This window comes from Asparagus officinalis, chromosome 8 (assembly GCF_001876935.1).
Source record: "Asparagus officinalis chromosome 8, Aspof.V1, whole genome shotgun sequence".
Lineage (NCBI taxonomy): Eukaryota > Viridiplantae > Streptophyta > Magnoliopsida > Asparagales > Asparagaceae > Asparagus > Asparagus officinalis.
Window position 1 is genome coordinate 121117146 of NC_033801.1, and position 21943 is coordinate 121139088.

The 21943-nt window shown below is 35.3% G+C and overlaps 1 protein-coding gene across 10 annotated transcripts in view; it reads right to left on the reverse strand.

The window, feature by feature from the left end:
* LOC109851598 (ATP-dependent DNA helicase Q-like SIM) overlaps positions 1-21943 on the reverse strand; it is a 55695-nt gene that overhangs the window by 9762 nt on the left and 23990 nt on the right. For 4 of the 10 annotated variants that reach the window (XM_020421826.1, XM_020421824.1, XM_020421823.1 and 1 more), the window contains 7 exons: positions 17677-17740; positions 17336-17435; positions 17171-17254; positions 10577-10664; positions 10071-10187; positions 9059-9145; positions 6935-7571 (listed from right to left, as the gene is read on the reverse strand). In XM_020421826.1, the coding sequence (XP_020277415.1) occupies positions 7269-7571; positions 9059-9145; positions 10071-10187; positions 10577-10664; positions 17171-17254; positions 17336-17435; positions 17677-17740 (843 nt within the window). In that variant the 3' untranslated portion in view covers positions 6935-7268. Of the gene's footprint in view, positions 1-903; positions 1242-1325; positions 1773-1848; positions 1937-2001; positions 2730-2819; positions 2909-6934; positions 7572-9058; positions 9146-10070; positions 10188-10576; positions 10665-10833; positions 10854-17170; positions 17255-17335; positions 17436-17676; positions 17741-21943 lie in introns of those variants that run through there. The other 6 variants (XM_020421822.1, XM_020421818.1, XR_002249903.1 and 3 more) reach the window with 5 other exon arrangements.

Sequence of the window (21943 nt, forward strand, 5' to 3'; positions counted from 1 at the left end):
CCCCCCCAAAAAAAAAAAAATAAATAAAAAAAAAATAAAGAGAAAAAAAACAACCTCCAACCTCTAATAAAAATAAATAAAGGAGCCCTAAGACAAAACAAACTTTTGGCTCTGTCATTGATTCTCTCGAGGATAAATTTTCAAAACCGACCCATTTACAAAAATATTCGCAAAAAAATGATTTATTCTAAAAATATTCATCAAAACCGACCTAGTTTCAACCGTCGGGCTGAAACTGAGTCGGTTTTGGCAAAAAAAAAACTCTCAAACTTCACGGGACTTGAAAGCTCGTAAAGTTTATCAGCCTATAATGACGTCAATTAAGGGTGACAATTATTTCATGGGACTTCAAGTCTCATGAAATTTTTTAGAAGCAAAAAACTTCACGGGACTTGAAGACCCGTGAAGTTTGAGCTGAATTTCCAGCCGAAAATTCAGCCTGCAACTTCATGGGACTTCAAGTCTCGTGAAGCTGCAGGTTATAAAAAACATGCACAGCCTACTGTACATGTCTTTTTATATACACAACGATTTTCCTAAATGTATTTCACAACAATATACATGAAATTTTCACCATAAATCAAATAATATACATGAAGCAAACAATATATACTAAATTACAAAAATATTCTTAAATTTCAGCCATGAATCAAACAATACTCACGAAAATACACATGTGAACAACAATCGATCACATATATATTGAATTACAACAATGTTCTTAAAATTCAGCCATGAATCAAACACGAATCAAACAATACTCACGAAAATCACATATATGAACAATAATCGATCCACAAAAGTATATTTTTTGAAAAATCATAAAAGTAACAAATTTCAACAAAAGAAAATCACATACAACCCAAAATTCATCCTCCTTCCTCTCCCTCTCTTTCCCCTTCCCCTCACTCTTCCCCCCTTCTCCGCCCTCTGCGTTCGTGCTGATTAGCCTCGATGATCTAAGTATCTAGTTGTGTATGAGGCTGAAAAGTATCGACTCCATCAGCATGCATCATACTATGAGAAGTGTCGGCTCCATCATCACTTGACCTACGTTGTCGCGTGTACATTTTCCCAAATGATCGAGACATGTCCTCACCTGCAAACTCGTCGACATGAGTCTTATGAAACACGTTTGCTATTCTCTGTTTGATCCTGTTGAAGAGCCCTACGACCATCGGATCCTGGATGTCACTGATGTGCTCATCTATATCTCCTTCAATATCATCAAAAGCTTTGATCTGCGAGTTAATAAATATATACACAATTTAGCAAATAATATCTTAATAAAAAAATTATCGTTTTAATTTAGCTTAGAAACTTACATAATCTCTCTCGAGCATGGAACTAGGGATGTAACCATCTGTCGGTGGGCGTGACAAGTATCTACCTGATGGCTGTGGGTCGCGTGTGATCCATCTACGTGTGATATCCCAATACCAACACATATACGTGGTATAATCAACATTTGTATATCTCTCATCTTGTATGAAATTTCTCCTATTAATCTACCTATCTATGTAGGCTGCACGGAATACGCCCTAGTCTGTACGATGCGATGTAGGTCATCGCCTACGATCGATTTGCTCGACAGGATCCGGCACATGCTGAGAGCGTAGAAATTGCCATACCACACGGCTGGGGACATGCATCTCCACAATCTCCCAACATATCAATAGAACTCTGGCTCTCCACAAAACAACGCTATCTCAACAGATAGGTGCAATAGTATGCATATCGAGCTCTGGCGGTGAATAGGGGCTCCACTTGAACTGAAATAAGATAAAACATTTATCAGTATCAACAACAAAACTAAAATATTCATAATGAATTGAGTTTTAAATTTACCTGTTGGTGTTGGAGGCTATCAAGCTCATTTCGGTAAAACTCTATATGTCGCGTCGCTGATTTGTACTTAGCGTACCGCACATTATACCTATTTGGTATAAAGAATATATGAGTACAAATTCAATATGAATAAAATTGTATGGACAATTATACCTGTATGCCAAAGGAAACTGGCCCTGAAGGTCGCGGTGTACAAACAAAATAGGTCGTCCAATATGAATGCGTTCCCATAATCAAATCTGTATCAATGTGTAGCATCCATTGAATTCTTTATTCTACATCAAGGAGATCCTACCTAGTTCTCTATATAAGTATGCCAACACTGCACTACCCCATGATAGACTGCCACATGCATCAAAATCCTTTAGGAGTGGCAATCATCGTGCATGTACAAGATTTTTGCTCGCATCAGGAAATAGCATGCACTCTATCATGTGTGATATATATGCACGAGCATGATACCGAAGCGTCTCAACCGTGGCATCAGTTGGTATATCTCCCATAAATGTCGTACGAAGCCACGATAGCTTCATCGCATCACTTCTCAAGTCGGAAACCTGACCAAGAAGCCTATCACATACTTCAGCCCAATTATGATCACCAGTGCCCGTAACTGCCGGGCCATCGATGCAGAGCCAAAGTATGACGGCTACGTACTGCAATGTAATAGTACACTCCCCTATATGCATATGAAAGGTGTTGGTCTCTGGCCTCCACCTCTCAATCAGTGCACTAATAAGGGACCATTCAAGCCTAATATACCTCACTGCTGAACACTCCCGGAACCCGACTTGAGCTATCAAGTCTAGTACCCTCTCATCCTCAATGACCTAACTCGAATGACTCTGTGAATGATCGAGCATGATGATATCTGGTACAGGCTACACATTAAACAAAATTGATTAAGTATATTGAAAAAAAATTAAAATTAGCACCAAAAATAAGGAATATATATACAAAAAACTTTTTACCTGTCCTAAGCCAATATGGTGTGAACAATGATCTGCCTAAAGGTACAAAACGTCGCCATGTATCAGTCCCGGATCCATAATGAATGTATCTGAGATTAAAATATTAAAAGACAATGTGTTAGATATTTCTGTTGAATGACTTAATCATATGTATTTAACCTGAGATTAAAATATTAAAAGACAATGTGTTAGATATTTCTGTTGAATGACTTAATCATATGTATTTAACATATTCAAGATTCAAGATTCAATTAGATATTTCTGTTGAATGACTTAATCATATGTATTTAACATATTCAAGATTCAAGATTCAAAGAAGAATGTTACATATTACAAAAAAACGAATGCCACATGGGAATAATGATTAATATTAGAATGTTACATATTACAACAAGCGCAAGTCACTTCTGAACAAGGATTAATATTAGAATGTCACATGAGAACAAATATTAAATTAGAAATCAATGCCTAATCCTAGCTGGACATTTGCTTTTGTTGTGGCCCGGTTGATCACATCTACTATACTTATTTTTCCTCCTAATTCCTTCTCGACCATCATCCATATTATTTCTGATTCGTACAGAATGAGGGCACCTAACTGATCTTTTATACAAAGGAGGAAATATGCGTGGCCCGTCTCGTGCCCAATGTCGACTATCATATGGTGGACGAAAACACTCTTTGTACGTCTGTTGATAGTTGTAAGTTGAATACGAATTTGCGACGAATTCATAATGTGAAATCCTCGCACCACCCTGTAGATCAGAGCAAGCCGCGACAACATGTGAACAAGGAAGCCATTGTAGTTGCGGTACATTACAAGTGCACGTACAAGTGTGATCCACTAGCATATTGACTTTGTAAGAGCGACTTTCTCTATGTGATATTCCCTCAATGACCTCCCATTCATTAAAACTGTATCTTACGATACGAAATGATCGAGCTTGCACAATCCAATCCGCTAATATGTCTTCAATCTTCGGCGTCAGCTCTGACAGTATATTTTCACTAAGTGTGCGACGTCGAAGAAAGAATTTATTAAGTCTGTAAAATATTTTTGCAACTAGTGACTACATTAGCATACCGCGTGCTCTCCTAAGCACATCATTGAAACTCTCAGAAGCGTTCGTAGTCATCATACAGAACGTTTCCCGCCATCTTCACATAAAGCCCACTTATCAATATTGTGTGGACCCAAACTAGTTTCGATTCATTCATGTGCAGCTCGTGAAATGAACTTAATCCTCTCTCGTAGTTGATCATAAACTAATTTTTCCGTTGCACAACCGACTTGCCAAAGAAGATCATGAACCTGCCCATTTCCATGCTTCCTCTTGAAGTTGTCCCTAATATGTCGCAAGCAATAACGATGTTGATGGGGCGACGAAAAATGTCGTTGGAGTGCTATTGAAAATCCTTTCATCCTATCGGATATGAACGTAGTCGACCGCACCCCCCACACTAGGGATATGAAATCTAATGTATGCAAAAAACCACGTCCAATTCTCTGTGTTTTCAACATCAACCATTGCAAACGCCAAAGGAAATAATCTGCCATCTGCGTCAACTTCGGTTGCAACAAGCATTACGCCCTTGTAGTTGCTATACAAGTGGGTGTCATCAATGCTAAGAAAAGGACGACAATATCTGAAACCCTCAATACAAGGCCCAACTGCCCAAAATACACCTGTGAACCGTCGTTCTCCACCATCAACAGGGTCTGATGATACTTCATAGAATATCCCCAGATTTTCTCTTTTGAGTGCTTTAAGATAATGTGGTAAGATCTCATAAGATTTGCCCCAATCCCCGAATATTTTTATCATCGTCTTCCTCCTAACATTCAAACACTTGTTGTATGATACATCCAAGTTGGTCGCTTTATGCATTAAAAGACGAATATCACTTGACATTAGATCAAGATCCTCCCTTAGATTAGGCATAATCAATCGATATATAAAAGAGGCGGACACGTGCTTATGATTCATCTCTAATCTAGGATTGCTACATGTGTGGAGTTTGTTGTAGTGTGTGATTTTAAATTGCCAGCATACTCTTACACCCAAGCGTGAATTAAGCTTCCAAGGACATTTCGTATTGCCGTCGTGGTGCCCACCACTATCTTCTTCTTTGCCATCTTTGCGGTAAAAACAAACCACATTATAGTTTGTTGCATTGTTTTTGTTGGCCTAAAGTTGACATTTTTTGGATGACCCACAAACGAAGCTCATGAATCAATTTCTCATTGCTTTCAAATAGACCCTCTTTGTGTATCATCAATGATATTAGTGCCGATAGGAATACTTTCCATCATGGAGTTATCAATCCATTCTTCTCTATGAAGTTCATCAGGCGGCGGATCCTCTAATACGACATACTAATTGTTAGTATAATATCCGTCAATATAATGGTTGTCCCCTTCATCACGATCTATCAAACACGTCATGCTATTAATTTGTAAGCCATCATCTTCATCACCATCCTTGGATTCTACACTTGCATTATCATCTTGATGAGTCGTGTTAGTATCGAAGGCATTTGAAGTGCCCAGGTGCGAAGGACCGCTCAAGTATTGTGACTGTGTCTAGCCTTCATCTTGTTGCGGAGATAAAAAACCGACGGAGTCAACTTCAAGGTCCTCCAACATGCGGGAGTATATTCCGTCGTGATTCACCGATTTGCTCAAATTTTCTGATGTTTTTTAATAAATAATTCCACCGAACGCTTCTCGTCATGTAATACTCCAATGAGACTTGTATCATAGTCACTTGAGATTTGAATGCTACTTGTTCTTTTCCCCACAACATGATAATTGTAAATAACATTGAGGTGATACTCACATGAGTTGGTTAACGTAAGTTTGTGTAAGTCATTAACCAATTCATTGAAAGTACACGATTTTTATATAAACAATGGCTTCGTCACACCTCCTTCATAAACGAATATATTATTTTTGAGATAGTTAATCTTCCCATCATATGAACAAAAAATTACGATTCGATCGTTCATCGTTACCTCTGAACAGTAAAAAAATTCAATATAAAAAATGTTACTTACCATTAAATCTCTTATAACAATTTTAAAAACCCATAATTATAACCAAATGTCAAACCTTTGTAGTAACACTAACTTTTACATTTTTTGATAATTTCCCCTCTAAATACACAAAATTATTTAAATTTTCTTCACAAAATTAATAAATAATTCATAAATTATTTCCAAATCTAATTTTTCACAAGTAAAAGAATATACAAATTTAAAAAGATTTTACCTTAAATTGCCGATGCCCTAATTTCGGGTTAACTCCGACGATGACGACAGCGGTGATGTCCGGTGGGGGCCGACGATAGGGCCGGCATCAACGGTGGCAACGACGATGAGGGGCGACGGGTTCAGGATCAGTGGGCTAGGGTTTGGGTTGCGTGGGGGGCCACGTGGGGGGTGATCGCGTGTAGGGGTGGGTGTGGGCCTAAATTCTCGGCTATGCCTTATATAGGCAAAGTCCCGTGAAGTTACAAGCCACATTTTCCAGAGACTAACTCTTTAGAAAATGAGACTGAAGCTTCAAAGTTTCAAAGTTTTTTTTTACCAAAACCAACCTGTTTCAGCTAGATGGCTAAAACTGGATCGATTTTGACAATTACTTTTAGAATATGTCGTTTTTAATTTTTTTTTTTTGTAAATGAGATGGTTTTGAAAATTTGTCCTTCTCTTGAGGAGGAATCTAGCTCTAGAAGCTTGGCGTCCATTAAATTTGTCTAGCGAAGTTTTCTTTACTCCAATCTAAAACAAAACATTTCACGTCAAGCAGGTGCTCAACCTTGTGCGGTGCGCAATGAGAACACGGAATTACATTCCTTTGCATCTTCTCGTCAACATGACTGGAGCTCCTTCCCCAGTGCGGTTCTGTGCCCAACATGGCTTCAACATTAATTGTCTCCAGAGCTACAACCTGTATTTATTTGATGTTGTACGATGGTTGACCAAAGATGATCGACCAAGGCTTAAGTACGTGTCGGAATGGATTAGCACCCTTGTCACAATAAAATTATTTTTAGGGCTTCTGCAATATTTTGATAGAAGCCAAGTGCAAAGAAAGACAAGGGTCATTCCAGCGTGTGAAACTCTCATCCAATGAACTGCAGGCCTAGATCTCGCGCTTGCTGAGTTTGTCGGAATGATTTATTTGTGAATTTTACTTTTGTGGTTAGTGGACCGCACTTTTATTATTGAGAAAAACTACTTATTATCTGAATCTATCACCTGAGTTTGGCCTTTCAGAACAGCCTGCTGTTTCTTTATTGAAATATTTGTGCCGGGGGAAAAAAAGGACTAGCATCCTTCTACCTATACTGCCGACTGACCTCCATATCCCTGCATGTATTTGCAGTAGCAGAGCGTGACAGTTATACTCACCTCTGTAATTGTATCACCAAGAAAACTCGATGACTACAATTTTCTTCTAGGTACTTTTACTGACAACCTTCCTCTTCCTGTGCTTGTATCTGCTCTCTGCTTCCGAGGTTTTGGCTTCTTCCTCGGTCTTCCTTTTCGTCCTTGGAGACACCGGCACCTTATATCAGGACTAGCCCAATCTCTTCCCCCTTTGGCGAAAGAAGAATATGGCTTTGACTTTCTAGCAGAAAGCAGCATGTCTGCTTCAGGACATACATACAGAAGTTGTTCAGACTTGGAGTTCAAAAACTTCAGTCCCAACTCTGTAAGCTCTGGGTAATTAATCGCAACTCGCGCCTGTAACAAGTAGGAAAAATTGGAGCATGATGAACATTTGCAGTAACATAAATATAATATAAAACAAGAAAATTTTTCAAATGTAGTTAGATTATTGTTCCTATGTGGAATTTCATTTCACTATTCAAATAAGATCGTATTCCACTACTGCCGTTGGAATATAGAAGTATAACCATCCACTCTTATCATAACTTCAAAGTTTTGGTGTAGTGAAAGAGAACTTTAATATGGTACACTCTTATCATAACTTCGAAGTTTTGGTGTAGTGAAAGAGCACTTTAATATGGTATCAAAAAAATCCAAGTTCAAATCCCAATGGCGGTGCATTTAAGAAACTGATTTAAGGGAGGAAAAGAAGATACGATGGTAGCAATCAAGGTTCTAACACGTGTAACTCATAATTCTCACCAGAACTTCAAAGTTTCGATGAAGTGGAGAGGACCTTTAGTAATTCTAAAATTCCTCGGCTTCTTAAAAATAAAGATGACAAGTAGCACGCAAATTTATTAATGATTCCATGCATGGGTCAAGACACGTTGATGTTACAGAAATCCAGACTTATTTCAATGCTGAACAAGAAAAATAACAAGTGATGAGGTCTATTCAGTTGGATTGCAATTCTTCAACCAGATTGAGTTTCATGTTTTTGGCATGGCAAGCTCTATTTAACTTTGAACGCTACATCTATGGAATTTTCAAACCAAGCTCAAAGGACTACGCAAAAATGGAAATTCAACTGCCAAATATGAAAACTGTATCAATTTTGGCATAGTGACAATTGTAATTTGTAACTCCTTTGGCTGATTAACAAAAGATAACTGGTATTCATAAAGTAATCACAAGTCCACAAATGAGATAAGGGTAGTTGATGTTGGAAAAAATTGTCCATTCTAGCTTGGAAAAGCTTTCCTACCTAATGTTTGGAGGCAAACCGCATCAGTTAGGAAATGCCAAATGAAGGGTTTGGTTTAACACTTTATGTGACACCCTCCCTTTATGTAACACTTTATGAGGTCTATTTTTGAAAGTGGGTCGATTTTTGGGATTAAATATGCAAATAGGGTTATTTTGAAAATTTCTTCTAAATTTTAAATGGGCTTGAGATCCATTAGTTTTAACTTTATTGTTTATATCGCATATCATAAGATATGAACCATATTAATATACATTAACTCAACAGATACATACATGAGATAACCATCAATTTCACTGCATCACATATAAATTGTAAGATGACTATTGCATATATCATTCAATATTGACATAATTGATAATAACTATAATGCAACATGCTAGTTTGATGCTAGATATAAGAGATTAAGTTACAGAGAATTGACTAACCTAGAATTTAAAACACAAAACTGACACAGAATGGAATAAAGAGCCCATTTTTTTAATGATCCAAAACAGAGGGGAAAAAAGAACTTTCATCCAGCAGGTAGTATGAAGAAACAAATAAGTATCACTTAAAACTATTTAGTGCATACCAATTCATCTCCTTCCCTGATAAACCCCTTATCTTGTAATATCCGTGCAAGACCGCGCCACCACAACAAATCACTTGTAGAGAACTCCTGGGACAGTTAAATGGGCATTAAAACATACTTTCATTCAGAAATAAAAATAAAAATAAGACTAAATAACAAGAGGCTAAGATATTCTTTTAACAGCCAAAAAAGAAAGAAGATAATTATCAACAGAAATCACAAGATTTATTCATAGCGCAAGGGCAAACTGCAAGGGAGATACTATGTAACCTTGCATTTAAAACAATAACTCCTCATTTTAACAAATTGTTTCACGATGAAACATGTCAATCAGGATTTTGCATCATGCAATCTGCTTAACTAAAGTAGCTAGCCTACAAACTGCCTTATAAGCATGGGTTGACTATTTAATCAAATATCCCGGATGCTTCTCAATGACAAAGGGTGTTCAAACATATGGTCATGGTGCTATATAAGCTGCAATCCTACTTAACATAAAAAATTTACTAATTGGATGGAAGTAAGTAAATATGTTAGAACTCCAATTGAGCTTTTAGAAGAAACATAGAAGGAAGATGAAACAAAGTGACAGAAAAAGAAGAAATATATAACAAAAAAGGAAACCCCATGGGAAGAAAGAAGGAACAACTAACAGAAAAAGAATAGAACTTGAGAAACACAAGAGAGAACCATTTGCAATACTGAAGAACAAAAGCACACCCGCTTCATTTCCGCCTAAAGCTACAGTACAGAGCCACTGTACCGCTTTACACGCTTAAAGTACCACTTCAACCCACCTCAATCTATACTATGTGCACGAGAGCAGAATACAGCTCAATCTACACCGTGTGCGTGCGCGCACATGCATGTGTGTTCACAGTGTGTGCGCGTGTACCTGCAAGCGTGCATGCGTGTGTGCAGAGTGGTTATACTAAACCACCGATGACATGAAAAAAGTCAGAGATTTTACGTGATACTACGTAGTTGGGGTGTATTATTTGAGACAACTAACCTGCCCTCTTATTTTACTGACAAGCATCTTGAAGTTGGCTCTCTCATAGGGCCTCCTTATGCTAGATTCACCGAAAATTGCACCATTGCGAAATACATGCCCGAAACTTCTATTTCCCTGAAAGGTTACATCTTCACTAAACAGCAACGAAGAAACAGAATTTGCAATTCAAAACCAACAACAATTCCTTCTAAAAATAAAAAATTATAATAGCTTAAGGTGTCCTGTAGTTGGTTGGATCAGCGTCAGCCTCAAATGAGGCTAAGCAAATATAGAAGAAACATTTCAGGAGATCATTACAAAAAATAATCATTCTAAAAGTTAAAATACTTGGGAAGTCATGGAAACAAACTAAAAAATGCACTCAAATATGAAGTAAAGTCTTTTGCATTAAACCACAAAATTTTTTATTTTGCAGGTACTTGTGCTAAATATAAAAGGTGACTACTAAAAAAAGAATACAAACTAAAAATTTCCAACAAATATGGTACAGTAGTGCTACTTACAGATTGAACTTTCAGAATATGCATGAAAGTAGCAGCTTCTTCTATTAGATTTTGCATTTTGGGAGGTCCACTAATGCACACATCACATCTGCAGATGAGAGAGATGGGAACTTTTACAAAAGTAAAGCATCTAAATATAAACAATCCATTTACACATTAAATAAAATAAAAATTGAAGAAGGAACAAGCAGATTAGAGAATTGCTTATTACTTAGATGAAAAGGGTGTGATCATGTGTATGTGCCTGCGTATAATATAATAGATTCACACATCACATCTGCAGATGAGAGATATGAGAACTTTTACAAAAGTAAAGCATATAAATATCACTGTTTTAAAAAACCTCCGCTTAGTCCGCTTAGGTGTACGCCTAGGCCGCCTAACTAGAGCCTAGGCGGTATTTAGGCTGCCCACCTAGATTTTACGAGCGTTTATGGGAGCATTATCTGCTTACGTGGATTGCACTCTATAGGTCTTGATTGTGATTTTATGCGTTGTAGCCTACACGTCCTCCAAATTCCATTAACCTCCAAATATGAACACATTCACTACCTCCTCCGACCTTCAGCAAAACCTCATCGATCACCACTTAAATGTAGAAAGAAATCCGCCTAGACACCAGTCCGACATTTAAGCTTTCTATAACATTGACATTCACTATCAATTATTGTAATTAAAAATAAAAAAAATAAAACATCTTAGGCTCTAGCATTGTTAATTATTATTTTGGCTATTTAGTATCTAAGTATGCATGATTTATTGTGGAACTAAGATTGCTATCTTTTTTTTTAAATTTATATGAATTTAATACATATTTTTATCAATTATTATAATTAAATAATTAAAAAATAGTCAAACGCCTAGGGGTCTAGGCCCTAGGTGCTTGCTCAAACGTCTAGTCTGCCTAGCGCCTTCTATTACATTGCCGAGCTCTCCCGATCTCTGTAACTACTAACAAGGTAAAGAGTACTTTTTAAATATCTATTTAAGTTAGTTAACAACAGTAACTTAAACTTAAGAAGTGTAAATTAACAGTAAACTTAAGTTCAAGTTTAAGTTAACATTAAGTTTTTTGTTGATGGTAAACTTAAGTTTAAGTAAACAGTAAACTTAAGTTAACAATATTTTATTTAATAGTAAACTTAAGTTTAAGTTTATAGTTAACTTAAACTTAACACTAACTTATAAGTTAACAGTAATTTGAGTTGAGAATGAGTTTTTCACTGTTGAGATGAACTTATAATTTGAGTTGAGAAGTATAAACATATAAAGAGCTATTGTAATTGGTAAACCAAGCAATTTAGTTAATAGTGTTGGTATTTTAATATTTATGCATCTTTGATTGAGTATATATATATTTATCTTTAAGTATCACAATTAAAAAAAATAAAAAATAAAAAAAACGTCCAGAAACCGCTTAGGCGCCCGCCTAGACGACTAAGCGCTGGGCGCCAAGTCCGACGCCTAGAAGCGCTCAGCATTTAATGTAACATTGATAAATATAAATAATCTATTTAAAAATTATAGAAAATAAAAATTAAGGAAGGAACAGGCAGATTAGAGAATTGCTAATTATTTAAATGAAAAGGGTGCGTGCATATGTGTATGTGCCTGTGTATAATATATTAGATTTAAGCATGTCTAACGCACACGAATGAGGGAACTGTATCCAATAGTTAAGTTTAGCTAACAATCATTTTTTTATTTGTTAATCCTCGTTAGATTGATATTCTAATTTCAAATATTCATTCAAGATAGGTAATAAATAAAATTTAAACAGACCCTATTATATATACATATATATATTACATACTTGTTAGAGGAGAATAGAATTAGGTTAGCTACTTGGAATATAGGTATACTTATCAGAAAGACAATGAAATTAGTGGATATCATGCTTGAAAAAAAAGATAAGTATAATTTTTTTACAAAAAACTAAATGGATTGGTGAAAGATCTAGAGAAATTGAAAAGAGCAGATATAAACTTTGGTACACATAAAAGAAGAATAGAAAATGGAGTGGGAGTCCTTATAGATAACATACTAAAAGATAGTGTTGTAGATGTAAAAAGAGTTGGAGATAGAACAATATTAATAAAAATTGTATTAGTAGAGATTATCAATATTATTAGTGCTCAAGCACCACAAGTAGGGTTGCCCGAGAGTACTAAAAGGGAATTTTGAGATAGTTAGATGAATTAGTACAAGGAATTTGATTGGAAGAGAAATTGCTTATAGAAGGGATCTTAATGGGCATGTTGGTATGGATAATAATGGATATGAGAGGATACATAGAGGTTTCAAGTATGGAGTAAAGAACGATATGAGAGAATCAATTTCAGAGTTTGCAACATTGTATGATTTGAGAATAGCAAATACACAATTTAAAAAAGGGATGAACACTTAATAACCTTTAAAAGTGGGTTTAATAGTAGTCAAATAGACTTTTTCCTTACAAGAAGGGTGGATACGTTAACATGCAAATATTGTAAAATTATATCGAGAGAGTTTTACACAACATATGTTGATGGTATTAGACATGTCTATCAAGAAGTGGAGTAGAAAAACTAACGTGAACAAGAGACTAAGACATAAATGGTGAACTTAAAATGAGAAAATTTAACATATTTTAAAGATAAGATAATGAAGGAAGATATATGAAATGTAGATAACGAGACTAATATTACGTGAAATAGCATGTCTTCTATTAAGAATATGGCTAAAAATATACTAGAAGAATCTGAAGGTCGTCATTAGATAGTAAGAAGAGTTGGTCGTGAAGTGAGGACGTGCAAAAGGCGATTAGAAAGAAGAAAATATTATATAAAGAGTAGCAAAAGTGTAGGAGCAAGGAAAACTTGGAGAAATATAAGCTAGCGAGAAAAAAAGCAAACAGAGCGGTTAGTAAGACTAAATACAAAACCTATGAGAATTTTTACAAGAAGTTAGAATCTAAGGAGGGAAAGAAAAATGTAGATATAAGCTGCTAAGATTAGACAAAGGAAGAGTAGGAATTTGGATAATATTAGGTATATTAAAAGTGGAGAAATTATTCTTATAAATTGTTTAATGATAAGCAAACAATTGAGTAACACAAAGAATTTGACCGTATAGTGAATGATAGAAACTATAAATATTGTCGAAAAGTTAGAATTAGTGAGGTTACAAATGCTCTAAAAAATAAGTATTCCTATCAAATTTTAGAAATGCCTTAGAGATATCGGCTTAGGATTATTAACTAAATTATTTAATGAGATTATTAGGACAGAGAGAATGCCGGATGGGTGAATGAAAGTACCTTGATACCGATAAAAATAAAGGAGATACCCAAAATTGTTTAAATTATCGTGGTATAAAACTCGAGCCATACTATGAAATAATTGAGCAAAGACTAAGAAAGAAGACAAGCATATCTGAAAATTAATTTAGTTTTATGCCTGGGAGGTCATTTTGAAACATATACATATTTTGAGACGATTGATGGAGAGATAAATCTGAAAGAAGACAAGCATATCTGAAAGGATCTACATATGCTACTCATAAATCTAGAAAAAACTTATGATAGAATGCCTAGAGAGGCAATGTGATGAGTTTTAAAAAAGAAACATATACCTACTATATATATCGATGTGAATAAAGATATGTATGATAGAGTAATAACTTGAGTAGGAAACTAATGAAGGAAAAGCTAAGCCGTTTCCTATTACCATAGGTTTACACTAAAAGTCAGCCTTAAGTTTTTATCTTTTTACATTAGTTATAGATCAACTTACTAGGCACATCCAGGATTAAATTCCATGGTGTGTTATTTACAGATGATATAATGTTAGTTGACGAAACTAAAAGAGGTATAATTTTTAAAGTAGAAAGGTGGAAACAAGCTCTTAGATTTTTTGTAGAAAAACTAAGAAAAGAAAAGAGCCTATAGTGCATATTAATGGTCAAGAAATATCAAAAAATAACCATTTTTGCTATCTAAGATGAATCATTCGGCATGATCATGAGATTGAGGATGACGTTATCCATCGAATCAAATTAGAATGATTAAAATAGAGGACTGCATCAGGATTCTTATGTGATCGTAGAATTTTAATAAAACTAAAGGAAAATTTCTATAGAATGGTTATAAGACTAAAACTGTTTTATAGGTCAGAGTGTTTGGCAATTAAGAAACAACATGCAAAAAAATGAGTGTAGCCGAAATGCGAATGTTGCGATGGTCTTGTAGGTATACACTAAAAGATGTGGTAAGAAATGAATACATTCATAGTAAATTAGATGTTACTCCTATTAAGGATAAAATGAGAGAATCGACTAAGATGATTTGATGTACAACAGAGATCTCTTAAGTGTATCGGTTAGAAAAAATGATAATATTATAACTAATGGGGCTATGAAATCTAGAGATAGACCTAAATTGGAAGCAATTAAGAATGTTATGGCAATGATTAACTTAACAGAGATGACCCATAGTAGAATGCAATAGTAGAATGCAACGGAATAATAAGATTCATGTAGCCACCCCTGAACATTTAGGGTAAAGGCTTTCGTGGCGTTGTTGAGTATTAAGAACTCAATGATAATTGGATATCAGGATATGAATATATTTTGGTTGTACTTCTAAATATTTAAATATAATTGCTTAAATTAGATCTCGACTGATTGCAGTATATGATTACAGTAGATAGATTCAGAATGCTTGTATGCAATATCATTTAAAAGCTTATATGTAACAAAACCAAGGAAAAAGAATTTGCAAAACCTAATACAAAAATCTAAGAATCGATAGTTCATACCATAGATGTCGGAAATGTGGGTCACTATAGCGAAGCACGAGCCTCGTTCAATCATATCAAAATGCTGTATACTGGCAAATTGGGTCACTTTCTCGTGCGACCCAGTTCACCAACTCCGGCGACCCGATAGAATTCAAATTACTAGCAACTATCTTTGAAAAATAAACAATAAAAAGTCTACCTTAATCGCAACTCAAGAATTTTCTTACCATTATTGATCCTTGAATTTGACTCTTGCAAAAAAATGTACACTAAGGCACTCATATTCCTATATTAAAAACTGAGCCCAAAGCATACCACGTTTCCTAGTGTACCATATAGGCGTAGCCCCCCGGTACCTGAGATTCCTAATTAGTGGCACACAACACTCCCGTTCCTCTCCTGTGAACAGGAATGAATTGGGTTCCCATGCAATTGTGGCTCATACTAAACATATAAGTAAACCGAACCAAGGAAAAAAATCAGAATGATCTAATCAGGTAGCTAAGAATAATACCATAGATTACTCTTCTTACGAAATACAGCATACTTCTACAAAATGCTTGCCTATTTGAGACAGTTTTTGGCATCTTGTACTTCCTGTGAAGATATTCATTTTTAGCTTGTCGTCCCATTAAAAGAGGCTCAACTCATGTGCCTACATATACTTATCTTTTCCATCACGAAGTTAACAGTTATTTCCAAAATAAACAACTTCTTGTTTTCCGCTGAGTGATTCCTCTTGTTACTAAAGCAGTTGTTGAAGTCTGTGTAGAGTAACCAGTTGAGGGTGAGATGGAGCACATCGAAATTGCTAGACAGAGATGTCTATGAATAGCTAAGGGCAGGTCATTCAGGGCCATCAGCTTTAGAATCTTAGGTGTAACAATATAAATGGATGAATTTATGATTGAACTATTGCATTCAACGCCCACTTTATTTCTCCAACATTTTGCATTTTTTTTCCAAAAACCAAAGCATCAATGCAAGGATTTGACACCCAAACTTCAAACCACCGAAAACATACACAGACGGCTCAACCACCCAATCCCAGCCATTCCAACCACTCATATACCATTTTCACCTTTTCATGGTTATTTGTAACAAAAAGTTTATTAGTTAAGTTTCCTGAAGGGTTAATAGTCCTGCAATTGTTATCCACATTTTAACAGTCTGCTCTCGTTTCTCCTCAAGAAAAAAGGATATATGTGGGTACTGCTTTACCTAGTTCTTTCCCCACCCCCTTGTTTCGAGGGTTTGGAGATGCCTGCATGCATGTGTGTGGTTGAGTGTTCAGTTGCCTGCGGATTTTTTTTTCTTTGATTTCTTTTTTTTTCGTTTTTGCAGGGGGAGGGGGTGGTGTAGTTGTGGGAATATCACTTTCACTCAAAAGTAGAATAAATGTCCTTCACATCTTTGGCACATCCAAATTTACTATAATATGACATACATAATCATGATGACTTGAGATGCAAGTACAGCAACATATAACTAGACATATCAAAGTCTTTTTCCACAGTAGGTCTTCAAAAGTTAACCGATACGCCGAAAGTGTATTTAAAAAAAAAAGAACTTACTGAAATTAACAGATGGTCTCAGTGTGTAAAGAAATTTTAAAGAGGATCACAACAGAAAAAACAAAATAAACTAAACAAATATATCATGGAGAAACCATGTGAAAGCTTGTTGCTTGCTTTTCTCTCTTTCCAGAAATTATAGTACACTAGATCAATAATGCACGTTCAACCATGAACTATCTGAAATAAATATTTGTACCAAAAAAATTATAAGGAAATGAGAGGAAAAAAACAGGACATACAATTTACACTTATCATAGCTAAACTCCTCTCCGAAATATTTCACAAGTGTTTTAGCTCGGCAAGCTGCAGTATTCATACCATACCTGTAGATTTGATTAAATGAGAAAAAAAAAGATAAAGTCAATAAAATAAACATTTTTCTAGGGACAATTAAGAATGCGCACCGATAGCAGTCAGAAAGCATTTTATATGCCCGTTTGGTTTGCTCTTCGCTTCTTTGACTAGGGAGAAGTGTTGGTACTCTCGACAAGTTGGCATATAAAGCTGTATCAGAAGGCTAAAATTTTAGATATAGTCTGAAATCTAGGGTGAAGGAAAGGAATGATATTATGTTCATATCATTTATGGACAAATTGTGCGTATGACAGTAAATAATGTAATATTTGGATATATTGCCCTGCCCCCATCTAAGCTATCTGAAAATTCTAACAGAGAAGAGACTAACTAAACAATAAGGATTATGTAAAAGCAATATCCTGAAAATGTAATAGAAAAATGTACTCACTACAATCTGCTAGCTTCCCATCTCTTCCAGCTCTCCCTGCTTCTTGATAATATGCTTCCAGACTCTGCAATTAAAACGACCAACATTAGATAACCATGGAATGAGTGGATACATATAAGAAAATGCATGAGGCAAACACACGCACGCATGCATGCGCACACAATATTCCAATAGCATTTCAAATGAAAGCAAAATTGCTTCAAAACTGTAAATACTAGACATGTGCAAGAGTCACTAGAAGGAACATTACAGAGCATATATAGCTACACGATTCTGTGGCAAACTAATGTTAAAACAAACAAATTTAGCTAAATTGAGAATGTAATATAAACTCATCAATAAATGTGCTAACTGCTATGAAGAGAACTAAGAAGCAATTGAGTATAATCTGATAGAACCCGACTGAGTAAATATTAAGAAACTATCACAAACTTGGAGAGTATTCTTAGAAAACTATCAACAACAAAGCCTTTATTCCAATTTTCCTATATAGACTATTTAGTTCAGGAAACTACCATGAAACCGTTAAGTACTCATTTTTGTCCAAGATAAGCATGCAAGTAAATTGGTCCCCTAACCACTTACAACCATTTAATTTTCTACCCTCACCCACCCCCAAATTTTCATACTACTGTTGAAACTACATGCTCCTTTGAGCTTCATGATAGTGACTTCGAATAAACAAAGTTCATGCTAGTTTTCTGAAAAGATGGTGGAAGTTCATGATAATTTCTTAATGTTTACCCTAATTATATTCTTAAAGGAGCAAGACTGCAGGTCAAATCTGTGAAATCAACATGCACAGACTGGTTTATGGGAATGACCAGCTAGTATTAGCCAGAAACCAATAGATAATGTGTCAAAGTAGTATTCTCAGCCGATCGCTGCTACGTGAGATTGCAGGCTTCAAATTACTTCGATTGGTTTATTCTACCACAAACAAGAAAAGTGATGGAAGAGAAAAGAGATTGCAAACTCCAATAGTTCAAATTATTATCGGTCATCTAACACAAACAAGAAAAATGATGGTAGATAAAAGAGAGAAAAAAACTCTCAACATTTGAAATTCGAGGCAAAAAGCTACAAACAGCATTTCACAAAGGTGGATGCAGCTTCCTTAATATCTTTGAGATCGCTGCGAGATTTTTATAATCGACCATGTACTTGACCTTGGCCAATTTTTCATTTCTTTTCCTTGTAATATACATTTCAGCAAGGAAACAGTTCATTTTCCTCCAAGAGAAAAAGTAACACAGAAAAAGGGAACTAATATGTGGAATTAGTGCAAATTATTAATTCACCCACAAATGTGGTACCCAATATGTAGCTACTTACTCTTTCTCCATTTTATTAACTTATATCAAAACTAAAGGGACTTTTCACTATCTATGGGCCGAAACTGCCGACCAGGATGGTAAATTACCCTATGTGCCAGCTGATCTTATAAATCTCTTCTCTTGCCCAAGTTGCCTTTTCTAGAGGGTTGACCTCCAATTGACAATCAGCCAGCATAGTCAATTGCTCAACCTTGTCCTGGAGGGCCAGAGGCTGTCATCCAACACCTTTGAAAGGCTAAGGCTTGGTTTGACAAGTACAAAACTGAACTGCGTCAGTGCAGTTTTTTCCTTAACCACGCCAAAGTTAGTCCAAGGGACGGTTGGTTCAAAAGGAAACTAGTTTAAGGGTCAAATTTTGGACTTAGATAGTTCAATCAGGGCCCAGTTTTAACGGAACTAAAAACTGGTTGTGGGACCAAGGTTGCATCCACTAAAACTAGTTTTGTGGCGTTGTCAAACACAACCTAAGGTAATGTAGATGCATTCTAATCATGAAATTTATAAATGTAGTCCTGGCTCTTATAGTTTTATATGTTATCAAATTTTTCTTTTATTTGGAATACGCATTACTCACACAAATTCTGCATGATTTTCACTTGTCTAACATGTATACATACAAAAATTAGAATTTATTTCTGTATATCTTTTAGCTTGATCCATTTTCATGCCAACCAGTAAATGAAGATTTGTTCACGAGAAAAATAGCCAATATTGGGTAAAAATGTGATATTTACATGTAAGCTCATATGTTACCAGGACTGAAACGCAAAGCACAGTATTAAAACAAACACTTCTACTGATATTTATTTGTCTATTTACTAACATTGTTGAAAATTGTACTGTAGATGCTACATTGTCATAATTATAAGGAAACATGTTTTCTTCACTTTTTGGTGTTTCCTTCACTTTCGGGCCCATTTGGTTCGTTAAGAAAAGCTCAGAAACTTATTTCCAAGCCCATTTGGAACAAAAAGTGGCCCATTTCTTTGTTCTCATCTGTTTGCTTTGATATTTCATCGTTGGGAAAATTTTCATCTAAATAGCTTTCCACGTCAGCTTTACTCGGAAATGCATATCCAAGCTCAGAGCTCCGAATTTAGAGGAAATTACATTAAAAGCGATTAAAAAAAAGGGAGAGGGGGCTTTTGGTTTCCAGTTTGCAGAATTGGGGGGAAATATTTTAGGGTTTAGAGTTACCGCCCTTTCTCCCTCCATTTCACCCTCTCCCCCGAGCCTTCATTGCTCAAAGGGAAAAAAAAAGAAAGCTAGGGTTTTTCTTGATCTGGATTATTCTTGCTTTGGGTTGTCTAAGATTGATCTATTTGTTATTTAGCCCTTGAAATTGGGCAATCTCATAAAGACCCAACTGCTGCGTGCTCAATTTTTCTGAAAATGGTGACTTCCCGCTTTGCACGCTTTTAAAGCTTCATCAAAGGTAAATTCTTGCAAATGCAATTGCAACCCCCTTCTATGAATTGAAAAAAAAAATACTATGCCTTTTAGGTTGCTAATTGAAATTATAGCTTAATAATACTTGATTATTGCATTATTTGGTATTTTATGGTATGATTTTCTAAGCTCTGTGACTGCATGTCATATTTGGGAATTTTGACTAAGAATTTGTATGGTATTTATTTAAGAATTAGCACTTTAATTTTCTTTTGACTTGCTCATTTGTCACGTATGTAGCAGGAAAAATCAGTGATCAAATGCTATTTAGATATGTTTAAAGCCTCTCAATCCAGAGCAGTCTATTTCTAGTATGTTGAGACTTAATTAGGTCGTCTTGCCCTTCCATGCTCAGGACTGTCAAGGTTATTGTCGAGGGACCTTGTATCTAAATCACTATCCTCATATTGATCTAATAGCATCCTATTAAGCTATTTGTCGTTCTCTAATCTGAATATTAGACTATAAGCAAAGTGTGTTTTTGGTCATTTGTTGAGTCAAATGATAAGAAGACTTCAGTATTTGATTGCCAGTAGAAGGTAATACTGATATCAATGTTGGTGCAAATCTGAAGTTGTTTGTAGAAATTTTCCAATATAAATGATGCCTTCTAATTCTGGAATCTTGTTGTGGAAATTTTCTCATATTTGCTTCCTTCAAATTCCTTCTAATTCTAGTACTAAATTTCTAACCTCTGTGATTGCATGTCATGCTTGAGAAATTAATGCAAATGTATGCCTGCTCTTGGAGAATCACATATGAATTTAAAGTTCTCGTGCAGGTTTCCACTAGTTTTTTTTCTTTGGTACACTTTCAAATTCCTCATGTAAAAACACCTACTAGTTAAATACAAACCTAGGCACTACTAGGTATTTCCTCTGTTGGCAATCATTTTTGGGAAAATCAAATGAATCTTTAATTTCAAGTTAGTTCCTAGACCTACTAGTCAAAATTATAGCATGTTTTTTATACTTTTATTAGGTTCTTTATTATTCTTTTATTAGGTTCATTAAACCTTATTAAGCTAGTGATGGTCATATATTTGAAGTTTTATTTACTGTTGTGTATGTTTATTTAGTGTTAGTAAATGTTGGATGCTATTTTATAGATGTAATATATTAATTTGATATAAAAATCATATGTAATATTGAAAATGATGAATTTACATTAATAATTTACTGTGGAATTTTAATAATTTAATGTGGGTATGTAGATGGATGATGATCGTTATGAAGAAGAGATCGTTTTGAGAATGTGCTCTGGGGCTGCATATTCTGTTTTATTAATAGCACTTACTTTCATGAAGACATACTAAATGAGGCCATCAACTGCAGAAGATGATGGTGATATAGCAAATGAAGATGAAGGCGATATAGTTGATTGCTCTCAACCTAAAACCCAAAGGAAGCAAACACACTCAAGAAACAATTGGAAGACACGTAGAGATCAACTAGCTTGGGAAATGCGGTTCAATTATTGTG